The sequence below is a fragment of the Pantherophis guttatus genome, chromosome 4 (genome assembly GCF_059756535.1).
Source record: "Pantherophis guttatus breed Tessera chromosome 4, ASM5975653v1, whole genome shotgun sequence".
NCBI classification, from domain to species: domain Eukaryota; kingdom Metazoa; phylum Chordata; class Lepidosauria; order Squamata; family Colubridae; genus Pantherophis; species Pantherophis guttatus.
This window is the reverse complement of record NC_142066.1, coordinates 16,516,033-16,537,113: the sequence shown is the minus strand read 5'-3', so window position 1 is coordinate 16,537,113 and position 21,081 is coordinate 16,516,033. Positions and strand designations below refer to the sequence as shown.

General features: G+C 39.1%; 1 protein-coding gene and 1 long non-coding RNA gene across 2 annotated transcripts; one reads left to right on the top strand and one right to left on the bottom strand.

Moving 5' to 3' along the window:
* LOC148113776 (vomeronasal type-2 receptor 26-like) lies at window positions 1–14,520 on the top strand. The gene is made up of 7 exons (XM_087893375.1): window positions 1–23; window positions 773–967; window positions 3,244–3,421; window positions 5,779–6,639; window positions 9,079–9,306; window positions 10,705–10,831; window positions 13,619–14,520. Exons 1-7 carry the CDS (start codon window positions 1–3, stop codon window positions 14,518–14,520), a joined length of 2,514 nt encoding a protein of 837 aa, XP_087749501.1.
* A 360-nt stretch (window positions 14,521–14,880) lies between these two features.
* On the bottom strand, window positions 14,881–19,408 carry LOC117656825 (uncharacterized). Its single transcript, XR_009620844.2, has 2 exons — window positions 16,819–19,408; window positions 14,881–15,042 (listed from the first exon to the last, which is right to left on the bottom strand). It is a non-coding gene; the product is annotated as an uncharacterized LOC117656825 (long non-coding RNA).
* Window positions 19,409–21,081: the final 1,673 nt, after the last annotated feature.

Here is a 21,081-nt window from a genome sequence, read left to right as displayed (position 1 = left end):
ATGGGTAACAGAAATATTTTTAGGTAGATAGTAAAACATTTGGAAATTAACAGCAGAAGACATTGATAGAAAAGTGGGAAAACATGTTTGAAAGGATTGAAAATCACACTATGATATTTAAAAGAGAATGTTTATAAAATGATGTACTACTGATATATAACACCAGAAAAAGTATCTAGAATATATAAAGATACTTTCAATTTATGATGGAAATGTGGACAATATGAGGGGTCATGCTAATATGCCTACAAAACATGCAAAAAACCCCAGACAATTTTGGGTTCAAATAGATGCATATGTACATGTCTGAACAGAGAAGGAACACTAATTAAATTTATGAGTGACTCAAAAAGCTGACATTTTATGAAAAAAAAATGTGATTTGTGGATTTGATTATTCAGAAGGCCATATTATGGTAAGAAAGAAGTTATGATGTAACTTGCTGCAATTTCAGAAAGCATTGATCAAGAGACGTTGTGCTCCATAATTGAACATGTTTAATTCTACTCCTATGGACTCCAGGGAGTTCCAAAGAGCAGAGCAAAATGGGGACCTAACCCAGACTGACTGATGTTATTAATATTCCTTCTTCCTAAACATATTCAAATATGAGGCTAGAAGACCAAGCTGCATGGGTCTGACTGCTTTTTTCCCTATACTTTTCGGCATTCAGATCAACAAAGAGAAAAAGCCAAAATGTGAAGTTGTCCTACATACATATTAAGGATCATTTTAACAAATCACTGATATGATTTGCTATGTTATTCTTCAGGCTGTGGGTGATAATATTACTCCCTCATATCATATGCCATGATGCCAAATGCACCATCAACAATCCTAGTATTAAATACAAATCTTACCATTCAGGTGATCTCATCATTGGTGGCATTATTTCTCTGATCTATGTGATGTCTAACCTGGTTACCTTCAAAAGAATTCCATCGGAAGAACTTCTTGATGATCCCATGTATGTAGCTATTTATCTTAACCATATTAGCTTTAAAATCATGGTGGTCAGCATATTATTGAAATATAACTTTCATCTATTATCATTTAACTGTTCTGTGCTCAGAGATTCTACTCTATTGCTTATATAGAATAGAATAACTTTATTGTCACTTTGAAAGTACACTAATTAGGTAAAGGTAAAGGTTCCCCTTGGACATATGTGCTAGTCGTTCCCAACTCTAGGGGGCGGTGCTCATCTCTGTTTTAAAGCCGAAGAGCCAGCGCTGTCTGAAGACATCTCCGTGCTCATGTGGCTGGCATGACTAAATGCCAAAGGTGCACAGAACGCTGTTACCTTCCCACCAAAGGTATTTACCTATTTTTCTACTTGCATTTTTTACATGCTTTCAAACTGCTAGGTTGGCAGAAGCCAGGACAAGTAATGTGAGCTCACCCTATAATGCAGCACTAGGGATTCAAACCGCTGAACTGCTGACCATTCGATCGACAAGCTCAGTGTCTTAGCCCCTGAGCCACCGCATCCCGTACACTAATTGGCATACTTTAAAAATGAAATTTCATTGCATACACCTCTTAAAGGGTCACCACCTCCAATTTTACACTATATAAACATGACAAGATAAATAGATAAATAAATAAATAAATACAAAATTATGTATATACCAAAGCTATTATATGACACAGAGAAATAAGATTACAAGAAATAACACAGTCTAGTTATACATGTTTATAGTGAGAAAAACAAATCTTGTGAGTTTACCAGATGGATGGCATAGGGAAGAAAGCTGTTACAGAATCTGGTAGTCCAGCTAGAAATACTTTGAAATCTGCTCCCAGAGGGGAGCAACAGAAACAGACCATAAAGTGGGTGGGTGGGGTATAGCACATAGCTATAAGCAGTATCCTGAATAACGGGAAGTGAGCTTGCTATAATCTTCTCAGCTGTCCTCACTACTCTCTGTGTGGTTTGTTGTTGTTAGTCGCAAAGTCATGTCTGACCCATCACAACCCTATGGACAATGTTCCTCCAAGCCTTCCTGTCCTCTACCATCCCCCAGAGTCCATTTAAGCTCACGCCGACTGCTTCAGTGACTCCATCCAGCTACCTCATTCTCTTCTTTTGCCCTCAATTGTTCCCAGCATTAGGCTCTTCTGCGGTGAGTCCTTCCTGCTCATTAGGTGGCCAAAGTATTTGAGTTTCATCTTCAGGATCTGGCCTTCTAAAAAGCAGTCAGGGTTGATCTCCTCTTGGACTGACTGGTTTGATCACCTTGCAATCCAAGGGACTCGCAGGAGTCTTCTCCTGCACCACAGTTCAAAGGCCTCAATTCTTTGGCCCTCAGCCTTCCTTAAGGTCCAACTTTCACAGCCATACATTGCAACTGGGAAAACCATAGCCTTGACTATACGCCCTTTTGTTGGCAGGGTGATGTCTCTGCTTTTTAGTATGCCGTCTAGATTTGCCATAGCTTTCCTCTTTAGGAGCAAACATCTTTTAATTTCTTGACTGTAGTCCCCATCTTTTTTTTTTTAATTTGATTTATATGCCGCCCTTCTCTGGAGACTCAGGGCAGCTTACAATGCGTTAAGCAATAGCCTTCATACTTTTGTATATTTATACAAAGTCAGCTTATTGCCCCCACAAACTGGGTCCTCATTTTACCTACCTTAGAAAGGATGGAAGGCTGAGTCAACCTTGAGTCTGGTGAGATTCGAACTTACAATAATTGCAGACAACTGGTGTTAATCACAATGCTTTTTAGTCTGCTGAGCCACCAGTGGCTCAGCAGTGGCTCTGCGGTGATCTTGGAGCCCAGGAAAATAAAATCTGTCACTACCTTCATTTCTTCCCCATCTATTTGCCAGGAATTGAGAGAGCCAGATGCCATGATCTTAGTTTTCTTAATGTTCAGTTTCAAGCCAAGTTTTACACTCTCCTCCTTCACCCGCATCAAGAGAATCATTAGTTCCTCTTCACTTTTTTGCCATAACAAAGAAGTTATCTGCCAAATATCTGTATTTTACTCATGGAACTTATTTTCTACACACTGTTTTTCTTTGGGCCCATAGACTTTAATTTTGGATTATTAAAATGAAATGCAATAGGTTCTCTGGATGGAAGTGTGAGTGTTGTGACAGAGGCATTACTCTCCCTTGAAGTTTGTTTCTACAGAACTACTTGCATATCTTGACCTTGATCTGTGCTGTAAAGGAGATCAATGAAAATCCACAGATTTTGCCAAACATCACTTTGGGCTTCGGTATATCTAACAGCTATTTCATGGCAACGTGGACCTACCTTGCTTCTATGGAGCTTATTTCTTCACATGATAGTTGGGTTCCCAACTACAAATGTAGTATCCACCAAAACTCAGTATGTGTTATTGCAGGACCTAATTCTCATATCTCTCGAGTGTTGGCAGACATTCTTAGCATTTACAAGATTCCACTGGTAAGACCTATTTTTTAAAAAAATCCCACATTTGTGTATTATCTGATATCTGTGTTCCTGTTTAATGAAATTTTCTCTGTAGGTTGTAATTAATGGCAAACAGAACATCAGTAAAATCTGGCTGCACAATGCTTTCAAATTTCAAGTCCTAATTTACTGCATATTTGTTAATGAGTTTCAGGAAAAGAGACCTAACTTTCTCTTTACAATAAAGACAAGAGATAAATCCTCCTGATCTCTTGACATAATTTTAAGATTTAATTTATTAAGATCAAATATATTTCTGTTGCTTTCAATGAAAGTTCCCTGTGAATAGAAGCAGCCTATCTCTTGGAGTTATAAAGTAGTGGCCAAAATTGTGGAAACCTTTTGGGGAAAGTGTATTTTTGAGGTTTGATGGCTAATAACACCACTTTTTTTTTTTTTTTTGAGTTTCAAGATAATCATATTCCACTGCTGGAATGACCTGGGAATAGCCCAGACCTTAACCCAATTGAAAATCTATGGAGCCAATTAAAAAAACTTCTTAGTCAGAAGTGACCCAGCAATAAAACCCAGTTAATAGAAGCAATCCTTCAATCTTGGTTTCACATTAGAACAGCTGCAGAACTAAAAGACTTAGTTCACTCCATGGGAAGACATTGTAAGGCTGTAATTCATGCTAAAAGTTACCCAATTAAGTATTTTATTTATTTATTTTTATTTATTTATTTTGTCAAGCACGTATTAGATAACAGATATAGATATAAGCATGGTTATTAATACAGGAAATGGTTACAAATAAAAGGGGGACATTAAGACAGGGATGGTAGACACGTTGGTGCGCTTATGCATGCTCCTTACAGATGCCTTAGGAATGGGGTGAGGTCAACAGTAGATAGTCTAAGGTTCAAGATTTGGGGGTTTGGGGAAGAAACCACAGAGTCAGGTAGTGTATTCCAGGCATTGACCACTCTGTTGCTGAAGTCGTATTTCCTACAATCAAGTTTGGTGCAGTTTACCTTAAGTTTGTATCTATTGTGTGCTCTTGTATTGTTGTGGTTGAAGCTGAATTTTATGTCCTACACTTAGGTTGGACCGAAGGCGGCATAGTTCTAAGTTGTCTAAACCCAAAATTTCAAGTCTGGTGTTATAAGGTATTCTTAATTAATTAATTAATTAATTTATATTATATTAACTGACATGGTGATAATTTTTGTATATCTCATTTTTTTCTACATGTTTCACTTTTCTTCTTTATACTATAACTGCTACTCTAATAGGAAATCCTTCATACAAGTTATTGCATTACATTCTTGATTAAATTATGTTTCCGTTGATATATAATTTTATAGTACTACTCCAAAAAAAAAAAAAAAGTGAAGTTACTAGCTAGTTTTAGAAAATACACTTTTCCCACAAGGTTTCCGCAATTTTGGCCACTACTGTAGGTATTCCATCACTGGAAATTTTCAAGGAAAGGTGGACAATTATATGTTAGATTTCTATGTTAGGTTTTTCAAGTAGAAGATCACCAAGAAGATTTTTTAAGCCTTAAACCTATGGTTCTAAAAAGAATGTTTATCTAATCTAGTTGGCACTGATTATTCATAATGGTGTTGCTTGTTTATCAAATATCTTTTCTTCAACCTGCACTTTTTAGAAAATAATGGTGTCTCTTATGAAATTGTAGAGAGATTAACTCTTCTAGAACAAATTTTGTGAAATCGTGAGGGAATAAGAGGATCTTGCAGGCTAATATTAAAATACTGTTATAGTAAAGATAGAGCTAATATTCAATATTTTTTTTTTGCTTCTTATGTTAGACTATATCTAAGGGCTAAAATCAGTCCTACAGTTCTGCAAGTATTTCGCATTTTAATCTGTATAGTTTAAATGCTTTAATATTTTAATTATTATTTTTTTACTTGTTTTATAATGTGTAAACCACCCAGAGTCACGTTCTAGGGAAGATGGGCAGCATGAAAAATGCAATAAATAATAAATAAATAAGTATTGCTCTCCTTGGAGATTCTCAGTCATCCAGGTCATGGTTGTCCCAAAGGTGTTTTTCTCAGGAGGCAACTGGACTTTCTTGGGGTTTTTTTGAAGATGTTTTGCTTCTCATCCAAGAAGCTTCTTCAGCTCTGACCGGATGATGGGGACTGCATTCTTGGATGAGAAGCAAAATGTCTTAAAAGAAAAAAAGAAAGAAAATCCAATTGCGTCCTTGAAAAAGAATCTTTGGGATCTTGTTTTCCTTCTTTCCATTTACTCTCCTGAAAATTAGGCAGGTCTATTGTCTCTTCTGAAACATTCCCCATACTTCCTGTTTTTGTGGACTGAGATATTTTATTTTCCCTTTTTTCCCTCCTTAGTTTACATATGGCTCAGCTCCAGTGATGGATAACATGATTTATTCAGTGTTCTTTCATCACATGTTTCCAAATGAACATCTTCAAATTATGGGGATCCTCCAACTGCTGCTGCATTTTAGGTGGACTTGGATTGGGGTGATTTGTCATGAAAATGAGATCGGTGAAAGATTTCTGAGGAAAGTGCTCATCATATTTTCCCATAATGGGATCTGCTTCGATTACATTGAAGAGCTTCGAACAAAAGCATTTTCGAATGAGTTGGGACAACAACTGGATAATAATCTTAAAATATACAGAGTCATGATGACAGCTACCTCCAGTGTTGTGATTGTGTATTCTGAAAACCATGTAATGGCAATTTTCAGAATGATCTCCTCTATTTCAGAATATTTGGATAGAACAGTGGAGAGAAAAGACAAAGTTTGGATTTTCCCAGCCCAGATGGAATACACTTCAGTTCCATTTCAAAGAGACAGAAGTATGGACTTTATCCATGGTTCTCTTTCTTTCATGGTTTCATCAAAAGAATTAATAGGATTCAAAAGATTTCTTCAGATGAGAAACAATGTTCTAGAAGAGAAAGACAGTCTTTCAAGGATCTTTTGGGAACAAGCCTTTGGATGTTCTTTCTCAAAGTCCACTTTAAACCAAGAGTTGGACAAAATTTGCACTGGAGAAGAGAAACTGGAGGCTCTTCCAAGCTCTGTTTTTGAATTGAGCATGACTGGGCAAAGCTATAGTATTTATAATGCAGTTTATGCTGTGGCACATGCTCTCCAAGCCATGCATGCATCCCACTCTAAACACAGAGCAATGGCTGGTAGCAGGAAGCAGAATCTTCTAAATCATCAAATGTGGCAGGTAATATCCTGCATTTATTAATCTAGCATATGGTATTGCTTCCATATCTACAACAGTCCACACATTATGTAGGAAGAAAGTTAATAGTAAGGTGGATTGTTGACTTAGATCATGTGTATCAAACTGGCTGTGTCACATTGCCATCATGTGACATATCATGACTATTTTTCCCTTTGCGGAGCTGTGGTGGGTGTGGCCTGCACTTGACACATCCCGCTTGTGGGCCACCAGTTTAACACCCCTGAGTCTTAGATGGATCCAAATGTCCACTTCTCTGCAACCCATATGAAATGGTTGGTTCCTTACAGATTTCCAGTTGTTTATATTCAAATATTAAATGGACTTTGTATTATATTATAATTAAATGGTACCACTTCTAGTCTGTAAGCATACAATTACTTTAGTATTTGGAGATCAAATTGGGTATTCATGTGTCTGTCTCTTCTTTCATGCCATTGTTCAATTACATTGTAATTCATTTTTTTTTTTTAAAAAAAAGGACTGCTGAATTTTAGGAATAGTGGGAGAAGCTCTCCCTCTCCTGGAAAAATTAAGGGGAAATGATGAACCCACTGTCATGGTTCCAAGACAAGCCAACAAAAGAAGGGGCCTCACTGTGAGCAGAACAGGTCTCTTTACTGGAGTTTCAGCTTGGCATGTGGTGAACAATACAAGTATTGGATTTCTAGCCAGCATTACTGGCTTCCGCTAGCTAGCTGACTATATGGACTAAGCATGTCCTGCCCTCCTGTTCCCAGTTGCTCTTGGCTTGCTGGAGCCCAGTTGCTCCCTGGCCGGCTCCAGCAAGTATTCTTCAGGTCTGGATGGCTGTTGTGACCCTCCGGCAGCCAGAGGAGCTGGCTGCAGAGTCGGACAGTGAGGAGGTTGGGGAGGAATATGGGCCATTCCTGGGGGCTAGGAAAAGCTCAGACAAGGACTCTGCATCAGAGGCAAAGAATGAGCTAGACACCAGTGAGGAAGAGGAACAGCTGGAGCCTGTTCTCAGTGTGCACATGCGCAAAGCTGCCAGAAGACAAGAACAATTCAGAAAGCAGGATTGACTGGGGAGTAAAGCCACACCTTGGAGGTGATTGGCCCCTCCCATAGGAAACAAAAGAGGAGCAAACAGGGAGTGGACTTTTGCAGGAAACAATTCATTCGTTCCTCTGCCGTTCAGAGTCTCATTCAGAGAGACACTGTGCCAAGTTTTGCCTTGTATTGCGTTTGGAAATTAGTTATCTGGCAGCTTTCCAAGCGAGATAAGGTCTGTGTGAATAAAAATTGTTTGGACAGGCCTTGCTGACTGTGAATGAAAGGAATTCGCAGTCGTGTAAATAAAAGAGATTTTGTCGGGACCAAGACTCTTGGAGACTAGGTCAGAACAATGGCTTCTGAACCAACTGCAGCTGGTTTGCCTTCTCTCCCAGTGTGAGTCCCATCACCTGACACCCATCTGTATACCCCATACACCCCCCTGCCCCTGCATATGTGTGGCAACTCCAAAACGGCGCATTGAACGGTGCACTGTCTCTGATGTTGACACCCACTTTCTCTCTCAACACATCAAGTAAAGAATTTTGAAAGGACATTTGTGCTTTCAAGTTAGATGCATAACTATGAGAGGGAAGGAAAGGACAAAATGTCGGTGGTTTCAGGCTCTGAGAATGAAAATTTCTGGTAATGGAGGCATGTACTTCTAGGTGGTAAAAACAACGATACGAAGGTTGTTAGGCTATCTTAGCAGCTCCCTCTTTCTTTTGATGAATCTTCTGGCTGTTGCCAATGGCAGTGATCAATTCACAGTGTTACAAGTAGTCCTTGACTAACATTTAGTCACAATAGCAGTGAAAAAAGTGACTAATTACCATTTTACTTAAGACTGCTGCATTGCAGCATCCCCATGTCACATGATCAAAATCCAGATGCTCGGCAACTGGTATGTATTGATGACAGTTGGAGTTTTCTAGGATCATGTGATCAGGTTTTGCAACCTTCTCACAAGCAAAGTCAATGTGGAAGCCAAATTCACTTAACAACCATGTTACCAGAGGTGGTATTCAGTCGGTTCAGGTGAACCGGTATCAGAAATTGTGGGTGGGCCTTCCCCGGCTGTATGCTGTCCTATTTAGGCATGTTTTTGAGGCCGGGCATATGCTTAGAAGGAGCGCACGCTCACATTTGTGAACCAGTAGGGAAAGTGAATACCACCTCTGCATGTTACTAACTTAACAACTGCAGTAATTCACTTAACAACTCTTGCAAGACAGGTCATAAAATGGGGCAAAACTCACTTAATGAGTAATGAATATTTTGGACACAATTGTGGTCATACGTTGAGGACAACCTGTATTTAGGAGTGCAACAATATCTTACAAAATGACATTGCTGTATAGTTTGGCTATTCATGCATATTAATTACTGCCATGTTCCTCCCCTGAGCTTCATCATTACCTGAGCAAAGTCTCATTTAACAACAGTGCTGGAGAAACTATTTTCTTTGACCAGAATGGGAAGGTTGCAACTGGCTTTGATATTATCAACTGGATCACCTTCCCAAATCAATCCTTTCGAAGAGTCAAGGTTGGAAAAGTAAATCCATCAGCTCAAGAAGAAAACCTTTTCTCTCTATCGACAGATAAAATTGTCTGGCCCAACCTTTTTAACCAGGTACCTTTTATTCATTTTTAAAGGGGTCACTGCTCAGGCTATAGCTGATGTCGGAATAGTTTTTGAAGAATTGCACAAATTAATGAATCAAATAAATAAAAAGCAATATGCTTGACGCACAGGACCTTTGAATAAGAATAGAATAGAATAGAATAGAATAGAATAGAATAGAATAGAATACGGTAGGGTGGGGTAGGGTAGATAGAATAGAATAGAATAGAATAGAATAGAATAGAATAGAATAGAATAGAATAGAATAGAATAGAATAGAATACGGTAGGGTGGGGTAGGGTAGATAGAATAGAATAGAATAGAATAGAATAGAATAGAATAGAATAGAATAGAATAGAATAGAATAGAATAACAGAGTTGCAAGGAACCTTATAGGTCTTCTCGTCCAACCCACTGCGTAAGCAGGATTTACAGTGTTGAAATCCACATTTTTTTACTACCGGTTCTGTGGGCGTGGCTTGGTTGGTGTCATGTGGCTTGGTGGACGTGGCTTGGTGGGCATGGCAGGGGAGGGATACTGCAAAATCCCCATTCCCTCCCCACTCCTGGGGGAAAGATATTGCAAAATCTCCATTCCAACCCCACTCATCCAGATGAGTTATTTGCCAGTTCTCTGAACTATTCAAAATTTCGGCTACCGGTTCTCCGAACCTCTCAAAATTTCGGCTACCAGTTCTCCAGAACCTGTCAAAACCTGCTGGATTTCAACCCTGGCAGGATAAGCTACACCACTTCAGACAAATGGTTATCCAATCTCTTCTTAAAAACTTCCAGTGTTGGAGCATTCACAGCTTCTGGAGTCAAGTTGTTCCACTGAATAATTGTTCTAACTGTCAGGAAATTTCTCCTTAGTTCTAAGATAAAGGAACTCAATTTACTCCTACCTCTGAGTTAAACAACCCTAATCTTTGAGATCTGTCTGACGAATAAAAGACTCTTTAATTTGCATGACTTCTTATGCTTGAAGAATATTTTGAGAAATAACCGAAACCTTTCATCAGAGGTAGTATTCAGCCAGTTAAGACCGGTTCACCTGAACTGGTAGCAGAAATCGCAGATGGACCCGCCCACCTGCCCTGGCTCTATGCCATCCTATTTAGGCATGTTTTTGAGCCCTGGCACATGCACAGAAGATGCATGCACGAGCAAAGTGCATGTGCAGAAGGCCAGGTGCATGTGTGGAAGACAGGCATATGCATGCAGAGGAAGCGAGCGCATGCACGACGAACCGGTAGCAACATAATGTTAATCCCATCACAGCCTTTCATGCTAGTATAGAATGTTTCATAACTGACCAAAAAAAAAAGAAAAATTCCTCAAAGATAATAATTTCTTAGATTGTTAACATCTAAATTCTAAATGTATTGCACTTTCATTTATTAACAGACCCAACCTCTTTCTTTGTGCAATCATCATTGCTCCTTGGGTTACATCAAGGGCACAATAGAAGGGAAGCCATTTTGCTGTTACAAATGTTTTCGTTGCCCAGAAGGGAAAATTGCCAACCAGACAGGTAACAGATACCATGCAAAGCAGCATTGATATTCATTAACTCTGAAGTTAATAATAATAATAAAATAATAAAAAGTTAATAATAATAAAAGTTAATAATAGGTCCAAACACTACCCAGACTTGCGATGTGGATTTATTGAGCCATACAGTCCAGGAGAAGTGGGATGGTTACAATGTAACCAATTGTAACATGTCCCAAAGTTGCTTCTTCTTCTTCTTTTTTTTTTCAAAAGGCAACTGGACTTTCTTTGTTTTTCCTTGAATGTGTTTCACTTCTCATCCAAGAAGCTTCTTCAGTTCTGACTGACTGGTGGTGAATAGAAGGATTCATATTCCTTGCAGTCGTCTGATTGTTAGCACGCTTTCTGAGAGTCGTTGAGGCCACTTGGAGGTTTAACTATGTCCTCAGGGTAATTGAATAATGCAAATGGGTGTGGAAGTTTTTTGGAACTGCTGAAAGGGCTGTGTTGTAAACAGGAGATAGGTAGTGTCATATCCCTCCCTTTCTGTTGAGAGCCGGTTCTTCAATCTTAATGTAGATGGTCTCTTTAACCAGGGGTGGGATTCAGCCAGTTCGGACAGGTTTGCGTGAACCGGATACTAATTTTATATCTGGTTCGCTGAACCAGTTGCAAGGACTAGTTGGCCCCACCCACCCATCCTCTTCCCTCCCCTTCCCTCCCTTCCCCTCCTGGGAGTCTCCATGTGGCCTGTTTTGGATGCCAGGTAAGTGCAGCGCCTGCACAGAGCCGCTGGGACGGCAAAAAATGTGCCTGTTGGAAGTTCCGGAAGTCTGGAAACAGACTCATTTCTGGCCTCCGGAGGGCCACTGGAGCCTGGGGGAGGCCATTTTCACCTTCCCAGAGGCTTGCCAAAAGCCTCCAGAGCCGGGAGAGGGTGAAAAATAGGCCTCCTGGAAGTTCCGGAAGTTTGGAAACAAGTCCATTTCTGGCCTCTGGAGGGCCTCCAGAGACTGGGGGAGGCCATTTTCGCCCTTCTGGAGGCTCGAGGAAAGCCTCCAGAGCTTGGGGAGGTGAAAATGGCCCTACCATGGTGCAGGAGGCCAGGTAGGCCACACCCACCATGGCCATACCAACCCAGAAACCAGGAAGAGAACCAGTTGCTAAAATTTTTGAATCCCACCCCTTATTCCCCCCTGTATTTAACCCTTCTTTCAAAAGAGTGGTCCTCTCTGTTCAGAATTTGTCTTCAAAATAGTGACCTTTGTCTTTCAAATGCATCTTGTCCAGGTGGGTTTATTCTTCTATGTTGGGCCTTGCATTTGTGAAGTGGGTTGTTTTGTTTCTCCAATGTATAGATCTACATGTCCCATTGAATATCTTTGATTACAACAATAAAAATCCTTCTGTACTCCAAGGAGGGTATCAGCTTGGCAATACCCGGCAGGCAGATAACTTATCCACTTACTGCATGAAAAAGAGTAAGAAGAAGAAATAAAACAAATGTGAACGTTTTAAAAGTGACAAAAATTAAAAACAGATCAGTGTTTTTAGGAAAAAGTGGTTGGAAAAAATCTCCCCACCACCACCTTGTACTCACATCTGAGACTTTAAAATGTAAGGATCTCTCATCCCAATGAGTCAGCAAGCTGTCTAAAAGTTTTCTTATGGGGTAGTTCTGAGAAGATCTTTTCTAAATGAAGATCTTTGGCTTCTCAAAAATCAGCTTGGCAGCAAAAAACAGATGTTCACTGATTATTGTTGCTGCTGTTGTTAGTTGCAAAGTCATGTCTGACCCATCGCAACCCTATGGACAACGTTCCTCCAGGCCTTCCTGTCCTCTACCATCTTCTGTAGTCCTTTTAAGCTCATGCCTACTGATTCAGTGACTCCATCCAGCTACCTCATTCTCTTCTTTTGCTCTCAATCGTTCCCAGCATTAGGCTCTTTTCCAGTGAGTCCTTCCTTCTCATTAAGTGGCCAAAGTATTTCAGTTTCATCATCAGGTTCCAGCCTTCTAAAGAGGAGTCAGGGTTGATCTCCTCTAGGACTGACTGGTTTGATCCCCTTGCAATCCAAGGGACTTGCAGGAGTCTTCTCCAGCACCATAGTTCAAAGGCCTCAATTCTTTGGCGCTCAGCCTTCCTTATGGTCCAACTTTCACAGCCATACATTGCAACTGGGAAAACCATAGCCTTGACTATACGCCCTTTTGTTGGCAGGGTGATGTCTCTGCTTTTTAGTATGCTGTTTAGATTTGCCATAGCTTTCCTCCCCAGGAGCAAGCGTCTTTTAATTTCTTGGTTCACTGTTAGAGCAAACAAAAACAAAAACCTTGCCATTCAAGATGCCATTTTCTAGAGGACTCCAAGAAGAGTTTTCTGGTGGTGGCTTCCTCCCTGTGGAACCTCATCCCTGTAGACATACAATGGGCTAGCACTGTGGTTTTCTTTTCAAAGGCCATGAAGATTTCATTTTGTCAGCAGGCCTAGAAATTCAAGAGAGATGTGGAGTTCATTAAATGGGTTGTCCAGATATAGAGTCCTACTTTTATAACTTACCCAGCAACACTGTGAATTGGACAGCCATATAATTTTTCTAGTAAATAAACAAGAGAATAAGTAAAGTAAAGTAATAGTAATTTTAAGAGTCTATTCTCAAGCAGTTTAGTTTTAGAGCTTTCCTGATCTACAGCCTTTAATATAAATTAGATTTTAAATTTCCAAATATCCAATCTTGAAATCCCAGTCGTGGAAATATGTTATTTCTGAAAGTTGGGAAAGGCTGAACTAACCCATCTGCTTAACAACTTTCTTTCCTCTTCCAGATTTAGATGACTGTTCATCCTGTCCTGAAGAAGATTATCCTAACAAGGACCAGGTGCTTTGCATTAAAAAAAACACAAACTTCTTGTCTTACAAAGAGCCCTTGGGAATCATCTTGACCAGTGTTGCTTTCCTCTTTTCTTTTGTCTCAGTTGTGCTGCTGGGGATCTTCATTAAATACCAGGATACTCCCATAGTCAAAGCTAACAACAGGAGTCTCAGTTATACTCTTCTCCTTGCTCTCCTGCTTTCCTTCCTTTGCACTTTGCTTTTCATTGGGCAACCTGACCAGATAAAATGTCTCATGCGACAAACTACCTTTAGCATCATCTTTTCTGTAGCTCTTTCTTGTATATTGGGTAAAACAACCATAGTGGTCCTTGCTTTCATGTCCACCAAGCCAGGTTCCAAAATCAGGAAATGGGTGGGGAAAAAGCTGACCAACACTATTGTCCTGTCTTGCTCCCTGGTGCAAGCCACCATCTGTAGTGTGTGGTTAGCAATTTCTCCCCCATTTCCAGAATCAGACATGCATTCCATTGTTGAAGAAATTGTCCTGGAATGTAATGAAGGTTCACCCATCATGTTTTACACTGTACTTGGCTTTATGGGCTTCTTGGCTGCTGTCAGCTTCACAGTGGCCTTCCTAGCCAGGAAATTACCTGATAGCTTTAATGAAGCCAAATTTATCACCTTCAGCATGTTTGTCTTTTGTAGTGTCTGGGTGTTGTTTATTCCCACCTATCTGAGCACCAAAGGAAAATACATGGTGGCTGTGGAGATCTTCTCCATTTTAGCTTCTGCAGCAGGATTACTGAGCTGCATCTTTTTCCCCAAATGCTACATTATTGTGCTGAGACCTGACCTGAACAGAAAGAAACAGTTGATAAAGAAACAAAATTGAATTCCAGATTTATTTATTTACATATTTATTTAAGTGTTTCTATCAAGATTCTTTCTCGAGCACAAGTTTCACTCTGCTGAACAGCTTTCAATTTGGCAAGATAGTTCAAAATAATCCAAAATAATCAAGAGCAATCTATGCACTGCATGAGAAAGGCAACCCCATTCTTTGTTTAAGGATCACTTATATTTTCTTTTAATAGCAATCGTTTAAAAATGCAGGACTAGTTATATACTTTTCTTAAACTATTTCTATCTGATATCAAAAATTCAATACAGGAAAACAATTGAAACCCATCTATTAAGTTTTATAAGAACTGTATAAATCCAATAAAAATAAAAGTGAAGTAGCGTATTCTTGTTGGTGGATCTGTTCTTTTTATTTTCAAATAAATAACAATAGGGATATATTTTCCCAAAGGCATTCAGTAGACTGGTGGCCTCCAACCTTTTGGGCACCAGGGACCAGTTCCATGTAGAGATGTCAGAGTGCGCACAGTGATTATATGAGACAACCCAGGAGCTATAACATCAAACAGAGGTTTGTAATAATAAATAGTGGTTTATCTCTACAAAAGAAGATACATACATGTACTAGGCAAAGGTCAAACAATCAATCAGCAGCTATAGCAGGGAAGAACACATGGAGAGAGAGAGATGCCCCAACTGAGCCTCTCTTACAATACAGACTCTTAAAGTGGTAACAGTCAAATAACTCTGCTGACTCAGTCCTACTATTGCATCATCATTACAGTATTACAGCATTACAGCAGCTGGTCAGCTATTAAATCATCATTACCCTGACAAAAGAGTTTTTTCTGTGGACCAGAGGGGGTGTGGTTTCATGTGCTGCCTGCATCCTATAGATGGGGCTTTGCTTGTTGACATGGCTTGGTTTCTGGCACGCCATGGCCTGATGCAAGTTCACGGACCAGGGGTTGAGGCCCTGCACTAGACAATATGATAATAGGTTCCTGTCAACCCAGATTAAAAACAAAAAGAACAAAAAAAACCCACACATCTTTGGTCCCCTACTAGAAGAGATAAGGACAAGAAAAAGTCTGTTTCAATTCTGTACCCTTCGGCTTGTATCTTTTCGGCAATTTGTTTAAAACCATCTTTTTCTCAATCCCATCCCACAAATATTTTTTCCTACATCCTATTGCTGTCTTTTGTTGTATGTCAACAAACTTTAACCTGGCTTGCATTTCCAACATTTCTACCTACAATTCCTGTTCTCATTCCAAAGTTAAAAACTTCCAGCTTCTAACCAATCAAGCCCTCCTAATTTTTCTTCCGATTACTCAGTGGCATTCCATCCATAATTCTCTCTTGATCCTAAGAAGAAGAAAGTGGCAAACCACTTTTGAAAGTGTTAAGAAAAATCCATGTCCTTGTCCTTGTAAGGACCCACAAGTCAACATAACAATACTGGCATACATTTTGTAAAATTAACCCATTTCATTATATTCCAAGCACTATTGGCCAGAGAAGAGTAATGAACTCTATGTCAACTCTGAAGCTGGCCTGACTGAAGCCATTTTGAGACTTCGGTGCTGACACACTAGTGAAGAGGGACAGGGAGGGGGGAATAGAGATAGTTGGGGTGTTGTAACCAAAAAAAAACCCTTTCTCTTGGGAACCAAGGACATTCCTGCAGGTGTTTGGAAGGAGGGGGCTGGAGTCATCTAGCAACTGGACAGCATCCTGATTGGACTATGTGACTGATTGTTTTGAGAAAGTCGAAAACTTTTAGTTTTAATTAGATGAAAACTGCGAGAATATTCAGAGTCGGTTTTTACCAGCCTGTGCCAATATGACATATCCAATTAACTTACTCTTTGAGGAAATTGCCTGCCTTAGAGTTTTGTTTGCTCTGGGATGTTACTTGGAACCCTGACACTCTAGGTCAGTGATGGCTAACCTTTTCCGGACTGAGTGCCCAAAGCAAACCCCCCAAATGCAATGTGCGTGCTCCCCCCCACATGTGCCCCACCCCACACATATGTGTGCCCCCCACCCCACCCCCAGTGCAGAGCTGAACTGGGACAATGGCTCGCATGCCCACAGAGAGGGTGCTGTGTACCACCTGTGGCATGCGTGCCATAGGTTCGCCATCACAACTATAGGTGAACTAAAGGCATTAATGTTTGCTGACAAATAATGACTTCTTAATTTAATAATGTTCTTTTCTCATTATGGAAGTCTAGTCAAAGTGCCTGACTTCTGTGTCATACCATCTTATCATACCATTACAAAGCTGGCAAACTTGTTCTTTTTCACTATGTTGTTTACTTACATTCCTTAGATATTATCCCTTTGACTGCAATCCATTTCTTCTCTTGTTGCTACATAGAAATGGCAAATTGTTTTCTCCTAGATGAGATCAATTATCTTCTTCTGCAATACCAAAAGAACAAGAGATATTGTGCCCCATAATTGACATTGTTTAATTCTACTCCTCTGGTCTCTAGGGAGTTCCAAAGAGCAGAGCAAAACAGACTGATGTTATTAATATTTCTTGTTCCTAACACATTCAAATATGAGGTTTAAAGAGCAAGGCTCTGTGATTCTGATTGTTTCTGCTATACATTTCTGCATTCAAGTCATCTGAAAGAAAGAGGCAAAATGTTAGATTGTCCTATATTCAAAAGCCATATCAATCAAATATGGAGCAAGGCTGATTCTGATTGCTTTCCCTATACATCTCTGCATTTCAATGATCCCTGAGAAGAAATGTTAGATTGTCATATACTCAGAAGCCATATCAATGCTCATTTGGGCAACAAACATCTGTGATTTGCTATGTTACTTTTCAGGCTGTGGGTGATAAAACTGCTTTCTCAGGACATATGCCATGGTGCTAAATCCACTATCAACAACCCTAGTATTAAGACTAGTATTAAATACAAGTCTTACCATTCAGGTGATCTCATCATTGGTGGCATTATTTCTCTGATCTACATGATGTCTAACCTAATCACCTTCAAAACAATTCCATCTGAAGAACTGCTTGATGATCCCTTGTACGTAGTTACTATTCTTAACTATATCAGCTCCCAAATCTGGTTGGATAAATAGTTAATCTATTTTGGGGATGGCATAAATGATTGAACTATAAATTTTATTTCCATTCAGTTAACTTCCTGTGCTCAGAGATTGTACAGTACATAGTTCATAATAATTGGGTTAACAGTAAAACAGAGCTTTTTCCCCTCGCTTTGTTTCACCTTTATAAAATTTTTACCACTGTACTTGGTCATGCTTAACAGATATCCTTGAGTTTTCCTCAATGTTCTGCTTTCTAGTTTCCCAGTGCTTCTGTCCAAAACACCAATTCCACTATAGTATTGTATGTGTGTAACTGCTCAGATCACATTCTGCACAGAAAAGAAATTTCTATAAGGTAAAACCAAAGTTTATTTGGAGACTAAATATGCATTCTAGACAGAAGCATTTCTACTATTTCTATTATTGGGATATGATTCTATTCTTTTGTTCCATGTCACTTTTTCCTTGATTGATTAAGTCTGGCAGAAATTCATCAGTGAAGAATAGAAGTAGAAGTAGAAATAGAATGCAAAACTGCATTCAGTTTTGGTCGCCATGATGTAAAAAAGATGTTGAGAATCTAGAAAGAGTGCAGAGAAGAGCAACAAAGATGATTAGGGGACTGGAGGCTAAAACATGAAGAACGGTTGCAGGAACTGGGTATGTCTAATTTAATGAAAAGAAGGACTAGGGGAGATATGATAGCAGTCTTCCAATATCTCAGGGGTTGCCACAAAGAAGAGGGAGTCAAGCTATTCTCCAAGCACCTGAGGGCAGGACAAGAAGCAATGGGTGGAAACTAATCAAAGAGAGAAGCAACTTAGAACTAAGGAGAAATTTCCTGACAGTTACAACAATTAATCAGTGAATAACTTGCCTCCAGAAGTTGTGAATACTCCAACACTGGAAGTTTTTAAGAAGATGTTGGATAACCATTCGTCTGAAGTGGTGTAGGGTTTCCTGCCTAAGCAGGGGGTTGGACTAGAAGACCTCAAAGGTCCCTTCCAACTCTATTATTCTGTTCTGTTCTGTTCTGTTCTGTTCTGTTCCGTTCCGTTCCATCCCGTTCCATTCCTTTCCATTCTATTTTATTCTATTCTAAAGTAACAGTTGCCCAACCAACTTGTTTTCTTCTGAGAACAGAATCTAGTCTGGTTTATGGCAACATTAATCAAAGCACCCTTTTATTCCATAGACTTTTCCAGTCTACATCACATTCCCACAGATATATGGAATATGTTCCTGAAAGAGGATTTTAGGGGGAGGGGAGGGAAGAAATAGTACTAGAGAATGATCTAGAATAATTCTTTAAGAATTACGAAAAGATCAGGAAAAACAAGGAGTTGTTTCAGAGATGGGAGACGAGCAGGATTATATTACACAATTGTAAGAAAACTAGTCATACAAATGACATGTTTTGTTTACAGAGGATCTCTTGAATCAATCTTTTGTAACAAAACCTAGGTAACTCAAAGATAACTTAATCATTTATTGAATGAGATTATTTTGAGAAAGGAATTCAATCACACGGGTATGGGGGGGAGAGAAGAATGGGAAGAAATCATGGAAAGAAGATGAAAGGCAGAATTGTTTTAAATGTGAACAGATAGAAAGCATAAACATGGAAGAACAATATTTTGGCCTTTAACAAATATGTAGAAAGAATGTTGCATCTTCCATTGAATTTCCCCTTGGCAGTTTAACAGTCTAACCCATATGTGTAATTAGAATAGAATAGAATAAAATAACAGACTTGGAGGTCTTCTAGTCCAACCCTCTGCTTAGGCAGGAAACCCTACACCACTTCAGACGAATGGTTATCCAACATCTTCTTAAAAGCATCTTTTTATACTATTTTTATGGTAAAGAGAGGACAAGTATTTTCTATCTGCAGTCTGGTCTTTTTTTGGGGGGGGGAATTGTTAACAAAGATTATAAAATTGAAATGCAACAAATTATTTGTGTGGTAATTCCATTGTTGTGACCTAGGCACTGCCCTCCCTTAAAGTTTGTTTTTACAGACATACCAGCATATCTTGTCCTTGATCTTTGCTGTAAAGGAAATCAATGAAAATCGCCAGATCTTGCCAAACATCACTCTGGGCTTTGGTATATATAACAGTTATTTCATGGCAACGTGGACCTACCTTGCTTCTATGGAGCTTCTTTCTTCACATGACAGATTTGTTCCCAACTATAAATGCAGCATCGACCAAAACTCAATTTGTGTTATTGCGGGACCCAATTCTCATATCTCCCAGGTTATGGCTGACGTTTTGAGCATTTACAAGATTCCTCAGGTATTTATTTATTTATTTATTTATTTTGTTTGTTTGTTTGTTTGTTTTATTTTATTTATCAAACATGTACAAGATAGAAGGTTTATGTTTAGTATGTTTATGTTTATGTATAAACATAAACATAAACAAAGGAAGTAAGTACAGATAAATGGGGACAGTAAAACAGGGATGGCAGGCATGTTGGTGCGCTTATGCATGCCCCCTTTACAAACCTTTTAGGAATAGGGTGATTCCACGGTAGACAGTTTGAGGTTGAAGCTGTGAGGGTTTGAGGCTGTAACAATGGAGTTAGGTAGAGCATTCCAGGCATTGACCACTTTGTTGCTGAAGTTGTATTTTCTGCAATCGAGTTTGGAGTGGTTTACCTTGAGTTTGTATAAATTGTTTGCCCATGTATTATTGTGGTTGAAGCTGAAGAAGATGTTGACAGGTAAGACGTTGACAGGTAAGACGTTGTAGCAGACAATTTTGTGTACTATGCTTACATCCGACCACAGGCGGTGCAGTTCCAGATTGTCCAAGGTCAGAATTTCAAGTCTGGTGGTATAAGGGATTCTACGGTAAGATCTGCTCAAGTAAAAATCAATAGAACTATTGATATGTGAGTTCCTCTTTCATAAAATTCTCTCTCTTTTTTGGTTGTAATAAATCACAACCAACAAATAAATAAAGTCTGGCTAGACATTACTTTCATATTTTCCAGTTCTGATTTACTGAAAATTGTGCAAAATTAGAGGATCTTGTCTCCAATTCGAAATAAAAAGAAAGGAGATGCTCTCTCTTGCTCTTAAAAGATTTTTTTTTTCATTTTGAAATATTTTCTGCTACTTTCCATTGAAGTTCCATAGCCATTAAAGTGATAACAAGAAAATAATAAGAAAAGTAAAACATATTATATGTCTGGACAATCAAAGTAGTGAATTTATAACAAAGAAACAAGATATGCTTGAACAATGATTTATCCTACAAATACTTCAAAATAGTCTTTTGGTTTGTATGCAGCCAAGTATGGAAGCAGCTCTTCTATTCAGGCTAGAAAGCTTTCCCTTGTTCATTGGTCTTCCTTTCTTTCAGTGGCATCTGGAGCAGGAGCTTAATTGAGAAGGTGGTTCGAAATTTCACTTAGAAGGCAATTATAATTATTCCAAAGATACAAAAGTTACATAGACCAGTTATAATAATGGAGTATATTAATGGATGGAAGCTTAACA